The following is a 19,328-nucleotide window of genomic DNA, read 5'->3' as shown; positions in this document are numbered from 1 at the left end:
TCTCGCCTCATACCCCATCCCCTGCAAAGCGGCCACCAACCTTGTGGCCCTACGCTGCACTGACTCTAACCTGGCTATATCCTTTTCTGTAATGAGGGGCCCAAAACTGAGCACAATACTCCAGTTGCGGGCGCACCAGAGTCATATAGAATGGTAGTAATACCTCTCTCGATCTAGAAGCTACACTTTTGGCTATGCAGCCAAGGGTGGCGTTCGCCCTCTTGACCACTGCATCACACTGCTGACTCATGTTTAGCCTGCAGTCAACCAGCACCCCAAGGTCCCTTTCACAAGTGCTGCTTTCCAGCCACTTGTCCCCTAACTTGTACTTTTGACACCCATTCCTATTTCTATCAGTGTTTGCTTTGGAGCAACCATGTGGTGGTAGGTGAGTGAAAGGGTTACTGTCACCTCCACAAGCATAATCAATGAGATGGACAGATCAGGAAGAAGATAAATATTTGAAAACTTAGATGAATAAAAAGACATTTAAAAAATAAACATCCTTACCATGAAGGTTCTTGGAAAGAAATGACAGATATTTGAGTTGACCACACACACTCAATGTCTTATAAGTCGCAGTTTAATGATGTGCTACCTGTTTAACACTTCAGCTGGGCCTTTTGAATTTTTATACAAACTCTGAAACTATTTCACTTTGATTCTTATGAACATGCATTTTAAGTTTTAGATGCTTTAATTATCAGTATCTGTGCTTATACTTGGCTTTTATAAATGTCATTTATACATGAGTAATCAGCTGTTTCCCTCTCCCCCATTTTCAGAGAAAATGAAACAAAAAATATTGGCAGGTCATTTCAGAGTCAAAATGAATCAAACTACTTTCCAAATGCCAGTGAGGAAACAAATGGTAAGAAGATTTACGGGAATAACTTGTGCTGTTATTAAAGAGACCACAAAGTGTTATCCAGATGTAAACAGTGCCAGTCTCTATCCTGAGATAGCATAGCAGTCAAATTTTAGGAATCATTAGATGCTACTGGGTATGCTTGAAGAATTTAATCTGTGCAATTCCAGATATGAAGAGACTAGTTCTATGACTCCTAGGTCAGGAGTCTCCAAATGGTTTGGGCACATCTGGGAACTTGAGAAATTGCTGTTGATGCCACCACAAAATGGCTCCCATGATGGATCTGGCTAGACACATAATGACTGTTGTCTGGACCTGTCTCGTCAGAAGTGAGCTAAAGAGGTGAAGTTGGGTGAGAAATATTATGGCTAGGAGCTGGAAATGGAATAAAATTGTGAGGTAGTGGAGAGAGGAAGAGCAAGTTTAGAGGCTAGAAAGGGAGAGGAAGAAGGCAGCTCTAATATTTTCCAAGGTTTTTTCAAAACAGTTTTTTAAAGGGGGATGGGAATAGCTTTAAAAGGAGGTTTCTGTAGGTACCTTATTGGAAGCCCTGTCATAGACAAATATGTGGACTGAAATTTAAGTTATTCTCAAGTCTTTCAAGTTTTTGAAGATTTGCAGACTGGTATAATTATTGACTACAAATGTATCAAACTTTATTTAGAAACATAGAAACAGAGCGAGTCACAGAAGTTGTCTCCTGGGCCATCTTGACTGACCCTGGCTCTGTTCATGACATGCTTACCATGTGCATGTCCAGCCTATCCATAGAAGAAAATTTAAAATGCACTTAAGAAAAATCCATTTGAAATGCCTATTAAAATGGAAGTTTTTTGTGTGGATTTTAAAAAATCCTAGGTTAACGTAGAAACAGACTTATCAGTGAATACATGTAAAAGTGTTACAGACTGAGAATAATGGACACCTCCCAATCTTAGATAAACTCCCGTGTATTCATTGCTATTCCAAAATTATTATGGATGCTTTCTATTCTGTGTTCTCACTCCCTCATATATATCAGAAAACCCTCTTCCCCCACACCTCTAAAATTGAACTGGAAAAGATGAGCAAAATCCATCCATTGGCCAGTCTGTATTTAATCTGTTGGGAGTGAGAGGGATCACTGCTATGGGGACTCATTCTTAAAGGTCTGCTGGCTGAGATTCATCAGAATGAGAATGTGAAACTGAAAGGGAGAGGGTTGGGTCATACCAAGACGCTAAACTGAGAGAAGCAGAGGCACTTATCTCAAGGCCAGACTTCCCAGGTAGACAGGCAGTTCCTGGGAATATCCAAAATACCCAGCTGGCAGGAGGGGATCCTGAACATGGGAGTTTATCAGACACCGGCCAGGCAGCCCTGGCTCTTGACACCATGATGAGGCATTAGCGGAGGAGGGCAGCCCAATTAGAGGAGGTATGCTTTCTTTCAGAAAGCCCCTCCTGAAGAAATGGGGCCCAGGCACGCATACAAGGAGAGTTCCTGGAAGTGAATACCAGATGGGTTCAACAAACTGCTCTGTGCATGCTCAGAGATTCATTCTGGGTGATTTGTGCTTTTGGGTCAATAAAGGATGGTTGGCAAGGAAAATGGTCTGTGGCTCTTTGAAGAAGCCCTGATGGGTTACACCCAAGGGTACTTCAGGAGTTGGTGGGGGTTCTCTCACGCCCTCTGGCCTCCATTTTGAGGCCTCGTGGCAAATGGGTGAGGTCCCTGAGGACTGGAGGGTGGCGTCAGTGGTCCCAATTTTCAAAAAGGGTAGTAGAGGGGACATGGAGAATTACAGACCAGTCAGCCTTATGTCCATTCCAGGAAAGACAATGGAAAGGCTTATAATAGCAAGAGATCCAGTAACCCTAGATAGGGAGGGAAGGTTGGCAGTGGATGTGGTTTACCTGGATTTCAGCAAGGCCTTTGACAAAGTGCTGCATGATATCCTAGTTGAGAAATTGAGGAGTTTGGGGATAAACCAATGCACTGTCCAGTGGATTAGGGCATGGTTAATGAACCGAAAGCAGAGGGTAACTAGTGAGATTCCCCAGGGCTCTGTCCTGGGACTAATCCTGTTCAATCTTTTCATCAATGACCTGGAAGAGGGGGTGAGCAGTCTACTGATTAAATTTGCAGATGTTACTAAAATGGGGGTGGTGACCACAACTGAGGAGCAGGTTTTCCAGATTCAGAAGGATCTGGACAGACTATGGAAGTGGGCAGGGGACAACAGGATCACATTCAATGTGGATAAGTGCAAGGCCTTGCACTTGGGCCCTTCTGTCTCACTCTGTTTCTATGTTTCTAAGGAACCTCAGCTCCTGACATAATCACACCGGCTGTTACATTACTGACCTGGCATGCTTTTCTTTTATATAAATTGAAATATTTAATGCAGTTGCACTCTGCTTTAATAATTTAAGGGGTTTTCTCCCAAAAAAACAAAAATGGTAAAATGCAATTTAGAATGATAATGTGAGAAGTTGATTAAATACATTACAATTTGCAGCAGCAGAAACAACACAAGACCAAAGTGTCTCTCTCCATTCCATGACGGAAGGCTTGCTGGAATTAGAGTTTTAATCCACTCCACAATATCACAAGACCCTCTTGAGAACCTTTACCTCTTATTAGGAAAAGGAACTGCATGACCTTCACTCAGTTGCACTAAAGGACCTGCAAGATATCTTGTCCTCCGGCAGTGTAGGCATTTACAGCAGGGTCCATTCTGTGGAAGATACGGCATCTGTGTTCATATGGGAGGCAGTGTGTGGTTCCCAGCCATTAAGAGTTTTGAAGGTTCCTGGCACTACCATACCTAGAAAAAGAATATGACTCATGACAGTCACTTGAGATAAATTGCTGTGCATAAGAACATGGTGCAGTCTGAGGTGTTACCCTTTTCCTCTTCTCTTTCATTTTTTTTTTCACACAAATGCAGTTTCTATAGCTGATGTAATGGCAGATGGCCTTCTTCAAGATAATACTGCAAATGAAGTCATGTCACAAGAGGTTATAATTGGGACTACAGTAGACGAAGAATGTTTGCAGATGAATACATATTCAAGCTTGCCAGTAGAGAACCCCAAGGAAGAAGAAGGGCCAGTAAAGATGGAGGAAAATAATTCCGCCAGATCTCCCTCCATATTTGAATTGTATGGGTTATGTCCTGGCTGGATCAGTGCATTTTATGGTCCAGACTGTTTTAATATGGAAGTTCTTAACTATGTTAGAAAGCTTGGAAAGAAGAAAACTAATGGAACTCAAAATATAGATGCTAAAAAAGTGGTAGGTACCAATTTTCAGGACTGAATAGCTTGTTTATTTTCGAGTAAGGATGCAATAATGAAAGTAGGAAACTTTTCTAAAGCTAAACCTACTGCCCTCTGGATGTTTTGGACTACAGTTCCTTTATTCTATGACTCTTGACCATGCTGACTAGCCCTATAGGTTTTAGCGTCTGAAAAATCTGGCAGGTACCAGATCAGGTGTGTTCTTCCACTGCCTCCAGTCTTTACAAAATAAGGTTCTGTTGGCGTTACAGTCCCCACTCTTTCACGACTGATGCTTAGTGCCAGTATATGTTGTAGAGTGAAGGAGGGAATCTCAGGGTTGGGAGCCATATTGAGGGTCCCAGTGACCCTCTAGAATTGCGCATCTGGCCATGATCCTGTCCTGTAACTATTGATCATTTGGTGGTTTCCCAGCTTTTAAATAATTTCCCCTCCATTCTAAAAGGTTGAGATGCCTCTCCTAAGACTTGGCTACAAGATCTTTGCATTACAAAGAGTTGGCATTTTTGTACTTTTTACTCCTTTTGCCTTGGCCTCTGACCCCACCCTTCACTGGAATGCAGGCCTAGGAAGCATCTCTAAAATAGAATTTGGGCCTCAAGATTTAGGCTTAGTGCTAAAACACCTTGGTAGAACATGGAGAATAACCTATTCCATGTAGACTGAGATGGTTGATTACCACAAATATCAAGACCCATTGGCAATGCTATCTGAACTGTTTTACTGTCTATCTATTTACTGTCTGTTTATTTATCTGTTTACTGTCTGTCTATCTGTCTATTCTGAACTGTTTACTAGACTTTCAGTACCAGCTAGTATCAAGAGGTGTTTGTAAAGTCTTACAGTGAAACTTCTCTTTTGGGAACAGTTGAGCTCACAGAAATGAAGCACTCTTGATACACAAATCTGCCTTTGGTGGTCAAGCATTTAACAGACACATTATTTAGGGACATGTCTTAATTGAAATCTTTGAAATCTTTGAATTTTGATTTTGAGTGAAATCTGTTCTGTTCTGAACAGTTCTGAGTCTATATCAACTAGTTATACAGATAGAATACTATTAATTTATCACTTGATATTCTTATAAAAAAAACCCTGAAGAATTTTCAGGCACCTCTAGCTTCAGAGAGAGCTTAGCTTAGCTGGTCAAGAGATGATGGCTCATTCTTTAACAGATCAAAGGCTTATGTTGAATTAAACATAAGGATTTTTTTTCCATCCAAAAAGACAACTGGCTTAGCATTGACTTTTGTTGGCTGAATTCTCACTTATCGTTTCCTTTGCAAAATGCTTACCAGCATCATCCAGACATACTATCACAGTGCGACACTGTAAATGATATTGCAGTTTACAGTAAGTGTAGTGTCCATTAGGCTAGATTATTTTATTTTAAAAGCTTTTCATTATGATATCAGATACGGTGCTTGCTGACTTGATTTCTACTATCTATACTTAAAATGCTCAGTTTTATTATACAACTACATGCATGTCATCCACTTTTCTCATTTTTCATGTGTAGGCTCAGGGTACCATCCACAGGGCCCAGCAGGGAAAATGTGCACCAGGGCACCTGTGTCTTCTTTGCACAGAATTCCTGCTCATCACTTGATAAACTATTTTTGAAACTTGGGAAGTCTCTGAATGATTAATTTTTAATTTACTTTCTCCACACTGTAAGAACATATACTATCTACCAGCTCAAGGAAAAATTATAGCCTGTTTCATTTTGTTCAACTGGTTAGAGGCCCCAGATGGAGATGCATAACCTGGTCCACCTCAGATGTTTTCAGAAAGAGAGTTAAACACCCTTATCATGTACATCAGGTGTCAGCTGTATGCACAGGTCTCTCTTGTAGGATTGGGGAACGTGTATTCTAGGATGGGTTGTATGAACTACAGTGGGTCTACTTCATACTTACATAGAGCAATATATCATTCTTAATTTTTAAAATTATTTTTGTTATGCTCTCATTGGTTGATTGTTCTTTTCAGCAATGGGAAAGAAAATTATAGCCAATTCAACAAATCTCTGAAAAGCTTCAGGAAAAAATCTCTTAGGAAAGCAAACAGCAAAACATGGGTTCTTGCAATGTGAAAGCTGCTTTTTGGTATCTTATGACAGACCCATGGGATGCAATTTTTTAAAAGATCATTATCTAGTGTATGATCAGGGATTGTTGGATTTTCTCTTTCTTTCTCTCTTTCTTTCTTTCTTTCTCTCTTTCTTTCTCTCTTTCTTTCTTTCTTTCTTTCTTTCTTTCTTTCTTTCTTTCTTTCTTTCTCCTTTTCTAAAAAATTTTTGTAAATACATGATTTTGTACCCTAGTTGAATTTGCCTTCAGTTGAAATCAAAGATACAGTTGGGAACAACCTACAAACTTGTTCTACAGCGGAAAGTAGGTTATATTATGCATAATATAACTAATGCCATCAAAGATTTGAAGGGTAGTTTTCAGAGATATACCAAACTGGACTTGGCTTATTGGCTTAAATACCTATTTTTCTCACAGTGTGCTCTGGCAGAGTCATACAGTTAAAGTCCAATAAATTATGGTTTATCTTAATGGAAACTACGCATGTTTTATAGCCTTCCTCCTCATCCTTTCCCTCCCCCTCTTTTATATACCTCATTTTGGCAAAGATACACTCATTTCTTAATCCCCCATTTTCATGTTCTTTGATATTTGATCATGAAAATGACGGCTTCACACCAGGAGTTAGTGGATTAGATCTTGAATTAAAGCAAGTCCTTAACCCATACTTTCCATTTTCAAATGTCACAGGGATTGAAATGTGAGGAGTTGGGAACATGCAGAAAGAACATTTGTTCCCAGTCTGATAAACCAATTGGACTATGGTTGTTGAACTATCAGACCTATATGACTGCCTGCTCAAAATGTGACAGGATTTAGTGTATACATTCCTTTGAAAAAGAATACAAAAGCATCATATGAAACCAAGTATGAAAATGAATTTATATTAATATGAGTTTGCAATTGGATGATGCTTATTAAATCCAGCTTCTGCTTATCAGAAATTTGCCAAAAGAAATCATAATTGCAAGATTACCTTCACTCTTCTCTATCCTTCCCATTAGGAACTTGAACAGTTGATAATGATTGAGACAAAAAATTATAGAAAGAGTGTAAAATTCTACCAGAGGCTGCTGCATAAAGAGAGAAGCAGCAAAGGTATATTTGTAGTTTCTAAACTTCAGAGTTACACTGTAGCAATTATGCTTCTTGCTGGTGGAGCAAAGCTGATCCTCGCTCTGCTTTTTAAATCTTGAGGTGGTGAAGTGAAAGCAATGCTGCCCAGATTGAAGGGACAGCTAGAAGAAATGAAATCAAAGGTACAGTTTCTTGAACTGGTGAAGAAGTATCTTCAGGTAATTCTTTGATTATTACACATTGGAAATTGATACCTGCTGTTTCTATATCTGTGCAAGTGATAAAGATACAAAGTGTTCATATGTTCAGTGTTGGAGAAATAAGTGAAAATGTCCAGTGTAGCATTATTCTTAATTAGACAGATACTGAAAGTTGAATTCCTCTTCATTAACACTGTTCTCTTTAGTTTAATTTTCTTAGTCTCTATTCCCATAATAGTAAGTATGGATGACCACTGCCAGAAACTGGGCACTAAACTATGTCTTGGGTGGGAAATGTGTGTCCCTCCAGATGATGTTGGACTCTAAATCTCATCAGCCCCAGACAGCAGCATCAATGGTGATAGGAGTTGTAGTCAAATGATATTTGGAAAGCCATATGACTACCATACCATGTCCTCCTAGCCCTTGAACTATCTATGGAACAACTGCTGCTCTAGTTCAGCATTGAGGGACCTCTGTGAACACAATGAGAGTACCTGCGTGCAGTTTGTGTCCTGTGTATTCCTAGTATTCTTGTGTTCTTTTCCCCACCCCTACATTGTTGGAGGTGGCTTGCCCTTAGTGCTATTTTGTCTGCCTTGTCCCCTTTTGCTGCAGATTATGTATATAGAAAAATGGGGAGTTGAAACATGCAACCTGATTGCAGTGGCTAACTTGGCAAGAAGCAAAATCCCACCCATCAGCTCCTTGGACTGCATGCTCCTTTTCTATAATATAAATAAGACCCAATGTAAAGACAATCAAAAGCCATCAAGAAACCTACAAGCTGGAACACCAGTTGGACTAATGGCATATCTCTACTCCAGGTACAGCCCATTCTATAATCCTACAAAAGATGAGTCTTCCTTACCTAGTTGTTTAATGGAAAGGAAGAGTCATTCTAAGCTCAAGACCATTTCATGTGCTTTATGTGGCTTGGAGAACATTGGAAACTGCCTTATATGAACTTAGAACATTGATTGGTCTAGTTGTTCATTCTGCATGCTAGTGTTAGGGAATCCCATCTAGCCTGAGGTCCAAATTTCATTTTAGAGAAACTCAGAGTAACAACCTTTCAGTGGTGGGCAGTTGTTCAGTTGCAAAGTAGCGCCTGACTCCTCGTGACCCCACAGGCAACATTCCTCCAGGCTCTCCTGTCCTCCACCGTCTCCCACAGTCCAGCACAACTCCACACCCACCACCCCAGTGGCCCCATCCACTCTACATCAAAAAGTCCGGAACCAAAAGGTTTTAGAAATGCCAGGATGTGTGCAAGCAAAGTTCTTGCTGCCAATAATTAAGCTTTAGGAGATGCATTCCAGTCCTTTAGGATGTGGACAAGTGTTTACAAACAGCAGGAAACTACGTACCCTGTGATGAGCAGTTGGAGGAAGGGAAAGTGGGCATGGCCATCTGAGGAGCCCTGGGGCCCACCTTGCTCAACACTTACTGGCAGTAGCTTTCTGGAATTCCAGGAACAATTGTTTTTCAGTGTTGCTATGTTTCAGTCAGTAGTGATGGAATAGAAATGCTTCCCAGTTGATAAATTGTCCTTCCCCTTCTCCCCAAGTTGTGAAGGGGACTTTTGTATGTCTGCATGCAGGGCTTTTTCCCTTCCTTTTCCAGTTATGGAGGAAGAGAAACCCCAGTCTACCTGAATTTGGGATCAGAGCTCTCCAAAGTTGTCCTTGATCAAGTTAGTGACATAATTGGTAAATAAAAGTGCAAATACAAAAGTTCAAATAACTTGCAGAAGAGCCAGGATTAGAAGGAGAATAATGGCTGTGGAAAACTGCAAACTAGACTGTCTATCCATTCTGCTACTGTACCAAAGCAAAGAAGAGAAGAGAAGCTAACATGCCACATCACCTACTTTCAGCAATTCTTCTGTTTAGGCACAGAAAAGGAGGGCTCTGTCTTTCTTGCTGTGACAGTTGGGGCAAGAGGGAGTTGGCATGTTTTCTGTTGTGTCATGGCTAGGGAACACAAGTGGAGAACTTATTTTCTTGAAATAGTGTTTTATTTTTATTTTTTTCCTGCCTTGGATTCCAACAGGAATCTTATTAGTGTTTTGCTCATTACGTAATTGCTGCCAGGGTACATTGGCAGATATCCTAGATCTTGTCAGTTCCTCAAAATGTAGGATTTTTTTTAAATGTTACTAATTTTTGAGCATACAGATTCCTTCTCCCACCCCTATTTTAAAAGATAGAAAATACAAGAAATCAAATGACGTAGTAGTTGAATTAATTCACTTTCACTCTTCCTTCTTTCCTTCTTGTTCCAAGAAAGTGTACTTCAGCTTATAAAACTGACTTTTTTTTCCTCTGTAGAAATGCATTTTTAGAAGGCTATGTACATCAGTTCCTCTTCATCTTTCGCTATTTCTGCACACAAGAAGAACTTTTGCAATTTCTTCTTGATAGAATCAGGATCACCTTAGCTAAGTATGTTGAAATCATTTTGAACTTAGAAAATTTTCAGTTTCACTGTGGGCATATTACAGGCCTTCCCTCTATTTCCTCACATTTGTGGATTTATTGTTATTTTATTTGCTTTATTGTTATTTTATTTAACTGAAAGCATCTACTTAACTTAGGTGGGATTAATACATTTTCTTATGAAGTAAAATTTAAAGTTTAGAAAATGGGTGTTATCTATATTTTTCATGCTTTTATGTTTTGCTTAATGTCCAAAGAAAATAATAAATTGTTTCTGTTCTTGAAATGATAAGCTAAGAAAGACCATCCTTTCAAATATTTTACATAATTATACAGAAGAGAATATCTAAATGTCATTTATTCACTAGCTTTTCATTTTTCTTAGTTCAAGCCCTGACTCTTGTTCATTGCTTAGCAAAATATACCACCGCAGTTTCTCCATTCTACAGACTTGGATTGAAGACTGTTACACTGTAGACTTTACAATAAACCCTGGCTTTATGAGTACACTAAAAGACTTTATCATTTCCAAGGTAATTCACAGTTTTGACAGGTAGCTTAAGGTAAATGTCATCTAAATCAAAGTGAGTTATGGTGTGCAAGATTGCCACAGCACTGTAAGAGAATTTCATTCTAACTATAATTGAAGTGAGAAGGAAAAAGCATGCCTTAGGGATCCATGCATTTTGTTTATAAATGTCTCTAGTAAAACAGGATTTATTTTGGATAAATTTACAATCTGAGGTATAAGTCCATAGAAGAATGTAATTATGGACTCTTTGTAGGTAGTTCCACTCAATGGCTATGGCAAATGGTTGCTGTCATTGCTTGACCGCATTGCCAGCAAGAAAGATAGCAATGTTTCACAATGGTACAGGATGGAAGAATGGGAAGAAGAGAAAGAAATCAATGAAACTCCATCTTTAAACTCTTCATATAAAAGGATCTCAAAAGAGATTTTACAAAAGGTATGTGGCCTTATGAAACAGGAACACCTGGCATGGTTTGTACTGTTTATTTTTACTTAGCTCTATTTCCTACCATATTTGAAGTCTTAGGATATTACAGTATGTCTTCGCTGTTGGGGAAGTGCATTGCCAAGGTCACAAAATAACCTTTTATGTCTGAATACAGATTTGAATCTTGAACTTGATAATTAATCTCCCCATTAATGCTATAAGATGCAGCAGTGTATGTCCATCTTGTTTTCCTTACAGCTAAAAAATTGGCTTATTCCATATACTGGCAAAATGCATATCTTTGGAACACATCATGCCTTTACAATTATTTATTTGTTTATTTATTTAATTTATAAAACTGCAACCAATAATTCGAAGCAGGACTTTATGGGCGGAAAGCAGCATTAGGACTCCGCTAACTCTCACATGACAGCAGGTTGATTGCTCTGGGCCGTTGCTACTGTTACACATGTCCTAGTGACTAGCACATTAGATTACTATAGTGATTGTCCTTAAGCATAAAATGTCAGCTGCCATAACATGCTACCAAAAGGTTGTTGAGAGGGACTAGGTGTTGAGGGTTATAGCACATATTTTGTTTGATTTGTACTGGCTACCAGTTCATTTCCAGTATAACTTTAAAGTACTGGTTTTGACATTAAAGTCTTAACCAGCTTGGCCTTCAAATACCTTAGGGACTCGCTTTACTGAATGGGAGAAGTCAGCAGAGCTCCTTCCATTCCATCTGGAAACAAGCTTCTCGGCTCATTTCTGGTTGCTTTAGAAAGAGCCAGCTTCTTGCTATGCCAGAGGTTGGTGCCAATAGCACATGGCCAGCATGGGATAGTGCCCAGTATTTATAATTTTATAACAGCATTGATTCTATAAGGTTGTGTTTTGTAAACATCTTGAGTTCATCCAATAAAAAGGCAGGGAATATATTTTTAAGCAAAATAATTATGTGTGCGCGCGCACACACACACACACACACACTCACACACACACATTTAAATAAATAGTTAATGCTTTTCAGGCTGTAGACCTCCGCATTCTTAACAGGGAAGTAAACTGCACTGAACACAGTAGGACTTCCAAGTAAACATGGAAGTGATTGAATTGCGCATGAAGTTTGTGACCATAGATTTTATCATCTGTAATACAGGAGTAATGGTATTTCAGTGAAAGGCATAGATTGGAGCAAAGCACATAAAAATCAAAATATTAAATAGCCTTTACCTCATAAATATACTTTTTTAAAAGTTTGTTTATATATTAATCCTCTTAAATTTCTTTAAAATTACACTGAATGTAATGAGGCCACTGAGCAGGGAATTCAGAAGTTGTGGTATTTCTGAATTACTGTTAGGAGAGGCAGATTCTTGTTTGTTTTACTGGATAAAGAAGCAGTGCAGCTTTCCATTCTCTAAGGTGGTAGCTAGATTGCAGCTGACAAAGGGTATGATGACAATGATATTTGAGAACCTGGAAACCTTAAAGCATCTGCTAATAGATAGCCAGCTATGGGGAACAGGTTGGAGATGTGATGCACAGTTACTGTTCTCTGGGAAGCAAGTGAATTGGAAACTAGCTAAAGATAAAGTTATGGCAGAGGGAACGGAAGTTTGTGCCAGTAGGGTTACCAACTAAAGCAGGGGGTTAATTCTTGTGCATCATCCATACTGTTGCATATCAAGGCTAGCTTTCAAAATTGTGAAATTCCTGGAAAGGAATTCTTGGAAAGACAAGAAACAGCACATGCATTTTCAAAGATAAAATGCAGAGAACACTCATTCATACACATATGTTACAAGGAAAGGTGACAGTTGTTGTTTTGGCTTGGCCAGTTGTCCAGCCTGGGTGTCCAGGCTAAGAAGGAGGAAGTGGGCCGTGGCTATAGTAGAGATCGTGCTGCTCAATGTAGGTGATGAGTTCTTGTCCCAAATTTGCTGGAAGATGCTAGAGCCCAATCAGTTTCACATCATCTGCTGTCCTGTCTGTGGGCACCTTAGAGATAAATTGCATCAGAAGTCTGATGTATTAAGGACTGGAGGAGGTGGCTGTGTGGTGCATGTCGTTTTAAGGGAACCTGCACGTTTTAGTTCTTGCAGAAGGCCCAGAAAAGGTCTCTCTGCCTTTTAGTGAAAGTTTTGAAGCTGAGATGGTGCATCAGGCAGCTCCTCAGAAATTAATGCTTGCTCATGTACTGAAAATAACCTTGTTATGAAGGTATTTGAGTTGATTGTGTGTTACAGGAGAGCCCAGGGATGGAATGTAAGCCTAGTCTGTATAAGATTGTTTACAAATGTAAGATCCATAAATTACAGAAGAATGGATTTATTTTTGTCTAAGTATAGCTGGTGCACATGCTTTTGGGTTTTTCATCCCCTGTCTAGAACTTTAACTGGAAACATTCAAAAGGCAGTGAAGCTTCTGTACCAAGTGGGAGAGATGGACAATATAGCATTGCATCAGTTTTATCACAGCCATGCTATACAAATGTAAAAGAAGAATCTTCCATCTTCTGTGCTAAACTAGATGAAGGACCATATTTTTTAACAGAATACACTGCACAACAACTTTGCTCTCAGCTGACACTGCTGGAACAGGTATTGTGGGTTCTTTTTTGCTGATTGAAGAAATGGTGTGCACACACCTCTCTATTGCTATAATCTTATCACTATATGAATTACATGTTGTCAAACCAAGTCCCATCCAGCTTCACACCTACCTTTTCCACATTACCACACATGCTCTTTCAACCCTATGCTGTATTATATGTTTAATAAAATCTATCAGTTTGTACCAAATTGGGAAGTGATTTTGCTTTGTAGATTAAGAAGATGAGCTGAGCACAAAAAGTTAGTTAAATTTGGAGTCAGCTGTCAGTCAGTGTTAAAATGGTTGTGAATATATTTAACCCAAATAGTGGAGAGATCAGGTTGAGCAATTGCCCATGATTGTGTGTGAAGAATAGTATCATGGTGTATTCCATATCAAACCCTTGAGATTTCCAAACGTTATGATCCTGAGGTTTGGCAACATTTCCAACTCACTAAAGTGTTCTGGCTGCTTCAAATGCTGCAGATATTATAAGCATCAGGTCTATGCCCTAGTGCTTCCCAAGGCTACTTAGCAGTTCACAGAAGTCCTGAATTAATCTTCCATTGTGTGATTCAATATGGACATTCATGCTCTCTCTTGTCATCCTGATGGTTCTGTGAAATGCAAATATGCAGTTGACACAATAGCCCTTTGCTCGTGTTGTTGTTGCATTTATATCTTGCTTTTTTCTTATGAGGAACTCAAAGTAGCTTGCATAATTTTATTTCATCCTCACAACAGCAACCCTGCAAAGCAGGTTGGGTTGAGAGTCTGTGACCGGCCCAAAGGCTTCCAGTGATCTTAATGGCCAAGTGGAACTGGAACCCAGATATCCCGGGTCCCAAGACTAATACTTTAACCACCGCACTACACTGGCTCTCTCTTGTATGACCCAGTCCATTCTCCTCAGCTTCTCAGCTGCATTCAGAATTGTTGATCAGTCTTTCTGGAAAGGTTTTCTAAACTGACACTGGGAGACAAAATTGTATAACATTCAGTGATACAATATATCAAAGCATTGTATGTTCCTGTCTAGGAAATGTTCCATAAATGTCATCCAGTACACTTCCTAAACTCAAGAGTGCTTGGAGTCAAAGACAAAAGTGTCCCTCTCCAAAGGTAAGTTTGTTGCTTTGTTTAGCCTAGTGATATATTTTGCAATGAAAAACAAGAGTGGAGAAATGAAATGGGGCATTTTAGAGGACAGAAGTAATTTTAATGAAAAAATTGGGATGAAGTGAGACAGGCGCTGATTTTTAAAGTTTTGATTTTTATTTTTGGCATCTAAAGGTAGAAAGGCCTTTGCCAGATCACAGTTTGTAAATCAGATAAGACGGGTCATTGATTATATTCTTAAGACCAAGTGCTTCAGAAATGTCTACAGTATCTGGTTATAACTGCCAACAATAAGCACTGAGAAATATTTGGGGATTAATAATCTAGAGCCCCTCACCTTTCAAGTATAAACCTTGCTTCCATACTAACTCTCCAGCTTGTCATCACTGTGATTTCTTTACTATAAGTTTGCTAAGCTTAGTCTTTACTAATACAAATAAATAATTAGTACTTATGCTTTGTAGATGCTTGTTTCTTACAGATCTTCTTCCTCTGAGTTGTTGCCCACTCAAGTCTATACCCTTTTTGTGAAAAACTGTGTCCAAGATGATTATCTCCTCAAACTTTTAAAGTATGCAGACAATGTTAGTATCTGGGTTGCTGCTGAAATTGTGACAAGCTACAGTTCTAAGGTTTGTATTTTTTTGCATTTCATGATTATTAATTTTGCATACAGGAATAATTCTTTGTGGTTGCTCATTTTTTCTTTGAGTAGGTGCACTGCACTGGATACAAGGAATATAAAATTCAAGAGAATGGAGACTGCAAATAGCAGTTTCCAAGAATGTGATTTTGTGATGACTATGGCAAGAAGAATGAGAATAAAACCTTCCTCCCTGTTTCCTTTGTTCCCAAGGTTGCTCAGGCCCCATGCAGTGGCACACAATATTTGCCCCTTCATGTTAACCCACCAGCAGATAATGGGTTAAAGCTTTGGTTTACTTGACCCTCAACATGTCCCTCAAAGTTCTAAGTTCACATGTCAGATCAAACATGTTTATGAAGATCTATGCAAAACAGAAGTCACAAGTGCAAGGGAGACTGTCTTGCCAGTTGATCAGTTAAACAATCCACGAATTGGCATTACGTGTGGTCAGTGTTGGGTTTTTTTTCTGCAGCTTAAGCCCTAAGCAGTTTGCCATTTCGATAGTCCCAAATTCCTCTTGTTCTTTGTTACTAAAGTAGATGTGCACTCAGTTGTTCTTACTGGGTTGCTTTATTAGTCTATTAGTATAGGAGGATGGTGGTGACATCAGATTACCCAGCATTACTACCCTACTCTGAAGATGTTGGCAGAGATAATTCATTATCATGTCATTTTGAGAGCATCGTAGAAACCAATAAGAGAAGTTCAATTGATTTTGTTGCTCAGATTTTCAGACAAGAATATTGCCCACTCTTCCTTTAACTGCATTTCCTTGTGTATAGCATTTCTAAGAAATGCACATAATTGTTAATTGGTAAGCAGAAAACAAGCAATTAGGAAGCAACAGTTTTGTTGTTGTTCAGTAACAACTTTGATAGACACAGAGCTCCACAGAATGAAGAGGCCATAAAATGCATATTTCTTGCCGTTCTATTTCAACATGTAAAACAAGATTAATTCTATTAATTTATCTATTTCAACATTGTAATTCCTTTTTAGTCCATTTTAGATCTGATAATGGATGGAGAATGCATTTCAATTCATTGAATCATTTGGTTTCCTCAAGGTTTAGGCTTTCCCAGCTGTATCCTTCTAACAACCATGCCTTCCCAATAGTATAAGAAAAAGTACAAAGTTTATTGGTTGTATATATGGCATGAATTGAATGATGATACATTTTGCAAACTATCTGATTGTTTTCCAGGTACAGGTGAAATTACTGTCAAAATTTCTCTCCATTGCAAAATGTTGCTATGAGCAACGAAATTTTGCTACTGCAATGCAAATCCTAAGAGGTCTGGAAAATCTCATTGTAAGACAATTGCCAGTGAGTAACTATTTACTTTGCCATTCATACAAGCTGTGAAGTTTTTATCATATAGCAAAATTATATACTCCAGCTCATAGACTTTTCTTTTATATACTTCCGTGTAGGCTTGGAAATGTTTGCCTTCTAAAGTATCTGACATAATGGAAGAACTAAAGGCTGTTGAGGTACAATTAAACTAATCTTTTCTAGTCACTGTTTCCTAGTGGCCTTTCCTCACTAGATTTTGTACAAGTGCAGAGGCAACTGTTACATGCAACAGCAAACTTAGGATCACTTGGATTGATGCTAGTGTTCTATCTTTTTTTTCTATACAGTCGTCTCATTTCAGAATAATCTGCAAACACTGAAGGGGATGGATGGAAGTAGCACCTGCTGTTAATCTTTCTTGGAAACATTTTTTAAATGTACATAACTTCTTTCTTCCATAAAACCAAATGTCTGCTACTTGCAGGGAGACAATTAGTGCTTGTTAGCTATAATGCAGTCTCCAGCTTCTAAAGAAAAGTGCTATGCAGCACTTCTATCCTATAGCTCTTCTCCTAAAAGCAGGCTTCCTAAGACCAGAAATATTAGATGTAGTGAGTTTTGTTATTCTCCTAGCCTGAGTAACTTCTGAAATGGATTCCAGATAAACTCCATTTGCAATACATTGTATGAGGGTGCATGCAAAGGTGCATGCAAAGGACTTGAGAGACATGACCAATACGCCTTTTTGTGGGATGGGATAAGCAAATATTGTGACTTTGTCTTCTATTGAATTTTGGCATTCAGATCAGTTTGCATGACTGAGTCCAACAAAGCTCTAGATCAGGTTAACCTACATACTTTATCTCCTTCTCTAACCTAGATTCTTTTTTGCTTAAATACTGTTATAGTATCCAATGTGTACATTATAGCATAGTAAAACAAGGATATTGCCACTACAAGAAGATTTGTATGCCATATTCTAAGGTGTCTAAATGTGTGTCTATGCGATTTATCAGGTATTTTTAAAAAGTGACAGCTTGTGTTTAATGGAAGGAGAGAAGTTTAAGACTTCACCAACAATCCCATCAGCCCATGTTCTGGCAATGCATGCCCAGCAGCTTGAAACAGGAGGATTTACCATGAGAAATGGCACATATAAATGGACTAAACTTAGGTAATCTTACTTATAGCTCAGAGATTTTTTAAAAGAGTACAGAACAGCAGAAATCAAAAGTAAAGTCATTATTTTGATCTCTAAAATGTGTTGTTTTCTCATAGAATGCCTTGCATACATTTGTGGAAAAATTATTTTTAAATGTTAAAAATGTAAACTTGTGCACTTAAGCCTTCCTGTGCTTTATCTGCTATTTTAAAAACTAAATAATTTCATTCATTTATTTTTTAAGAAACATTGCAAAAGTTGTGAGCCAGATCCATGCCTTTCAAGAAAATCCCTACGACTTCCTTCCAGATCACCAACTACAATCTTTTTTAAGACAAAGAATAGATTCTCTTAACGATGCAGACATCTCCTCCTTGGCAGCTGACAACTGCACTAATTTTTACCGGATACAAGCTGAGAAGCAGTCCCAAAAAATCCAAGACACATTGCACAGGATGAAGGCAATGTTTCAGTAATTGTTTACATTTTATGTGCCTCTAATATTTAAGATTTACTGTAATTTAACTCTTGGGCATGTTACCAGATTGTGACAAATGTGTCAATGGATTAACAATATAAACCAATGCAGATTTACTTGGAAGTAAGTAAGGGTACATAAGATTGCAGTCTTCCTCTCCATGTGCAAATAGCACTGGCCAAGTTTCAAAAAATCCAAATGAGCAAAATAGGGCGAGCTGTGCTGTGCTTCTTTACTTAATAGAAATTTACCCTTGGAAGATGTTGCAAAAGATATATTCTAAGTAAATTAACAAAATATTAAATTCCTCTACATATTTCTTTTGACTTGAAAGGGAGCAGTTATTGGAGAACATGCGTTCTACAGCAAGTCTGGATATATCTGGTCAAAAGCTGGTTCATTCCAGGCTTTTTGCTAGCATTGATAGACAAGCATAAAGATGTGTGAGGTCCCTCGTGTGGAGGGGATGTTTTCTGGGATGGAGCAAGTTTAGGGATGGCTGCTTCTGAAAGTTCCTGTTAAGGAATCCTTGACTTTGTGGGTCCTGAATAATGGGCTTCATCTTGAGATTGGTAACCAGCACCTTTGTCTCCAGAGCTGTCGGTTCAACTGGCTTGGCTGTCCACTTCCTCATCTAGGTCAAAGTCATGTTCTGCACTGTTGTGGGGAAGGGTGAAGGTCCTGATACTCAGTCCACAAAGACAGTTTCTTGAAAATGAAAAACCACCTATAAAGGTCACATATTAAGAAAAAAGCAGAACAAATATATCTTTTAAGTAGATGCATTAGTCTTCAGAGTGCCTCAGAATTAACAATTTCCAGCTAAAACATAGAAATATTCATTTAATAGAAATGTTCTATGTAACTAAGATCATAAAAAGACTAAACAAGACCTAGTGCACACATCTTCCCATATATAGCAAGTTGCTGGGCATGAATGGAGACAGCTACTACAATACCTATACAAACTGGGCAATGAATACTTTAAGCATTCTGCAGACTGCTACCAGTTTGAATGTTTAATCTGTTGCTGAGGTTTGCAAAACATTAAATCCTTTTAATGCCATATTCGGTCCACCTAGCTACTCCTCCCAGCTCTAAGT

General features: G+C 38.6%; 1 protein-coding gene across 1 annotated transcript in view; it reads left to right on the top strand.

Annotated features, from left to right (window-relative positions):
- Positions 1-19,024, top strand: part of KNDC1 (kinase non-catalytic C-lobe domain containing 1) — an 83,245-nt gene extending 64,221 nt beyond the window's left edge. The window contains exons 16-30 of the mRNA XM_044420713.1: positions 786-871; positions 3,804-4,150; positions 7,253-7,346; positions 7,446-7,543; positions 8,144-8,352; positions 9,859-9,972; positions 10,358-10,499; positions 10,752-10,934; positions 13,319-13,531; positions 14,563-14,645; positions 15,124-15,274; positions 16,493-16,615; positions 16,723-16,782; positions 17,602-17,759; positions 17,992-19,024. Of these exons, the coding sequence (XP_044276648.1) occupies positions 786-871; positions 3,804-4,150; positions 7,253-7,346; positions 7,446-7,543; positions 8,144-8,352; positions 9,859-9,972; positions 10,358-10,499; positions 10,752-10,934; positions 13,319-13,531; positions 14,563-14,645; positions 15,124-15,274; positions 16,493-16,615; positions 16,723-16,782; positions 17,602-17,759; positions 17,992-18,223 (2,293 nt within the window). The 3' untranslated portion in view covers positions 18,224-19,024. The remainder of the gene's footprint in view (positions 1-785; positions 872-3,803; positions 4,151-7,252; positions 7,347-7,445; positions 7,544-8,143; positions 8,353-9,858; positions 9,973-10,357; positions 10,500-10,751; positions 10,935-13,318; positions 13,532-14,562; positions 14,646-15,123; positions 15,275-16,492; positions 16,616-16,722; positions 16,783-17,601; positions 17,760-17,991) is intronic.
- The last annotated feature ends 304 nt before the right edge of the window (positions 19,025-19,328 follow it).

Source organism: Varanus komodoensis, unplaced genomic scaffold, assembly GCF_004798865.1.
Source record: "Varanus komodoensis strain SLA01 unplaced genomic scaffold, ASM479886v1 scaffold11, whole genome shotgun sequence".
In the NCBI taxonomy this organism is placed as follows: Eukaryota; Metazoa; Chordata; class Lepidosauria; order Squamata; family Varanidae; genus Varanus; species Varanus komodoensis.
This window is presented reverse-complemented; position numbering and strand designations above follow the sequence as displayed.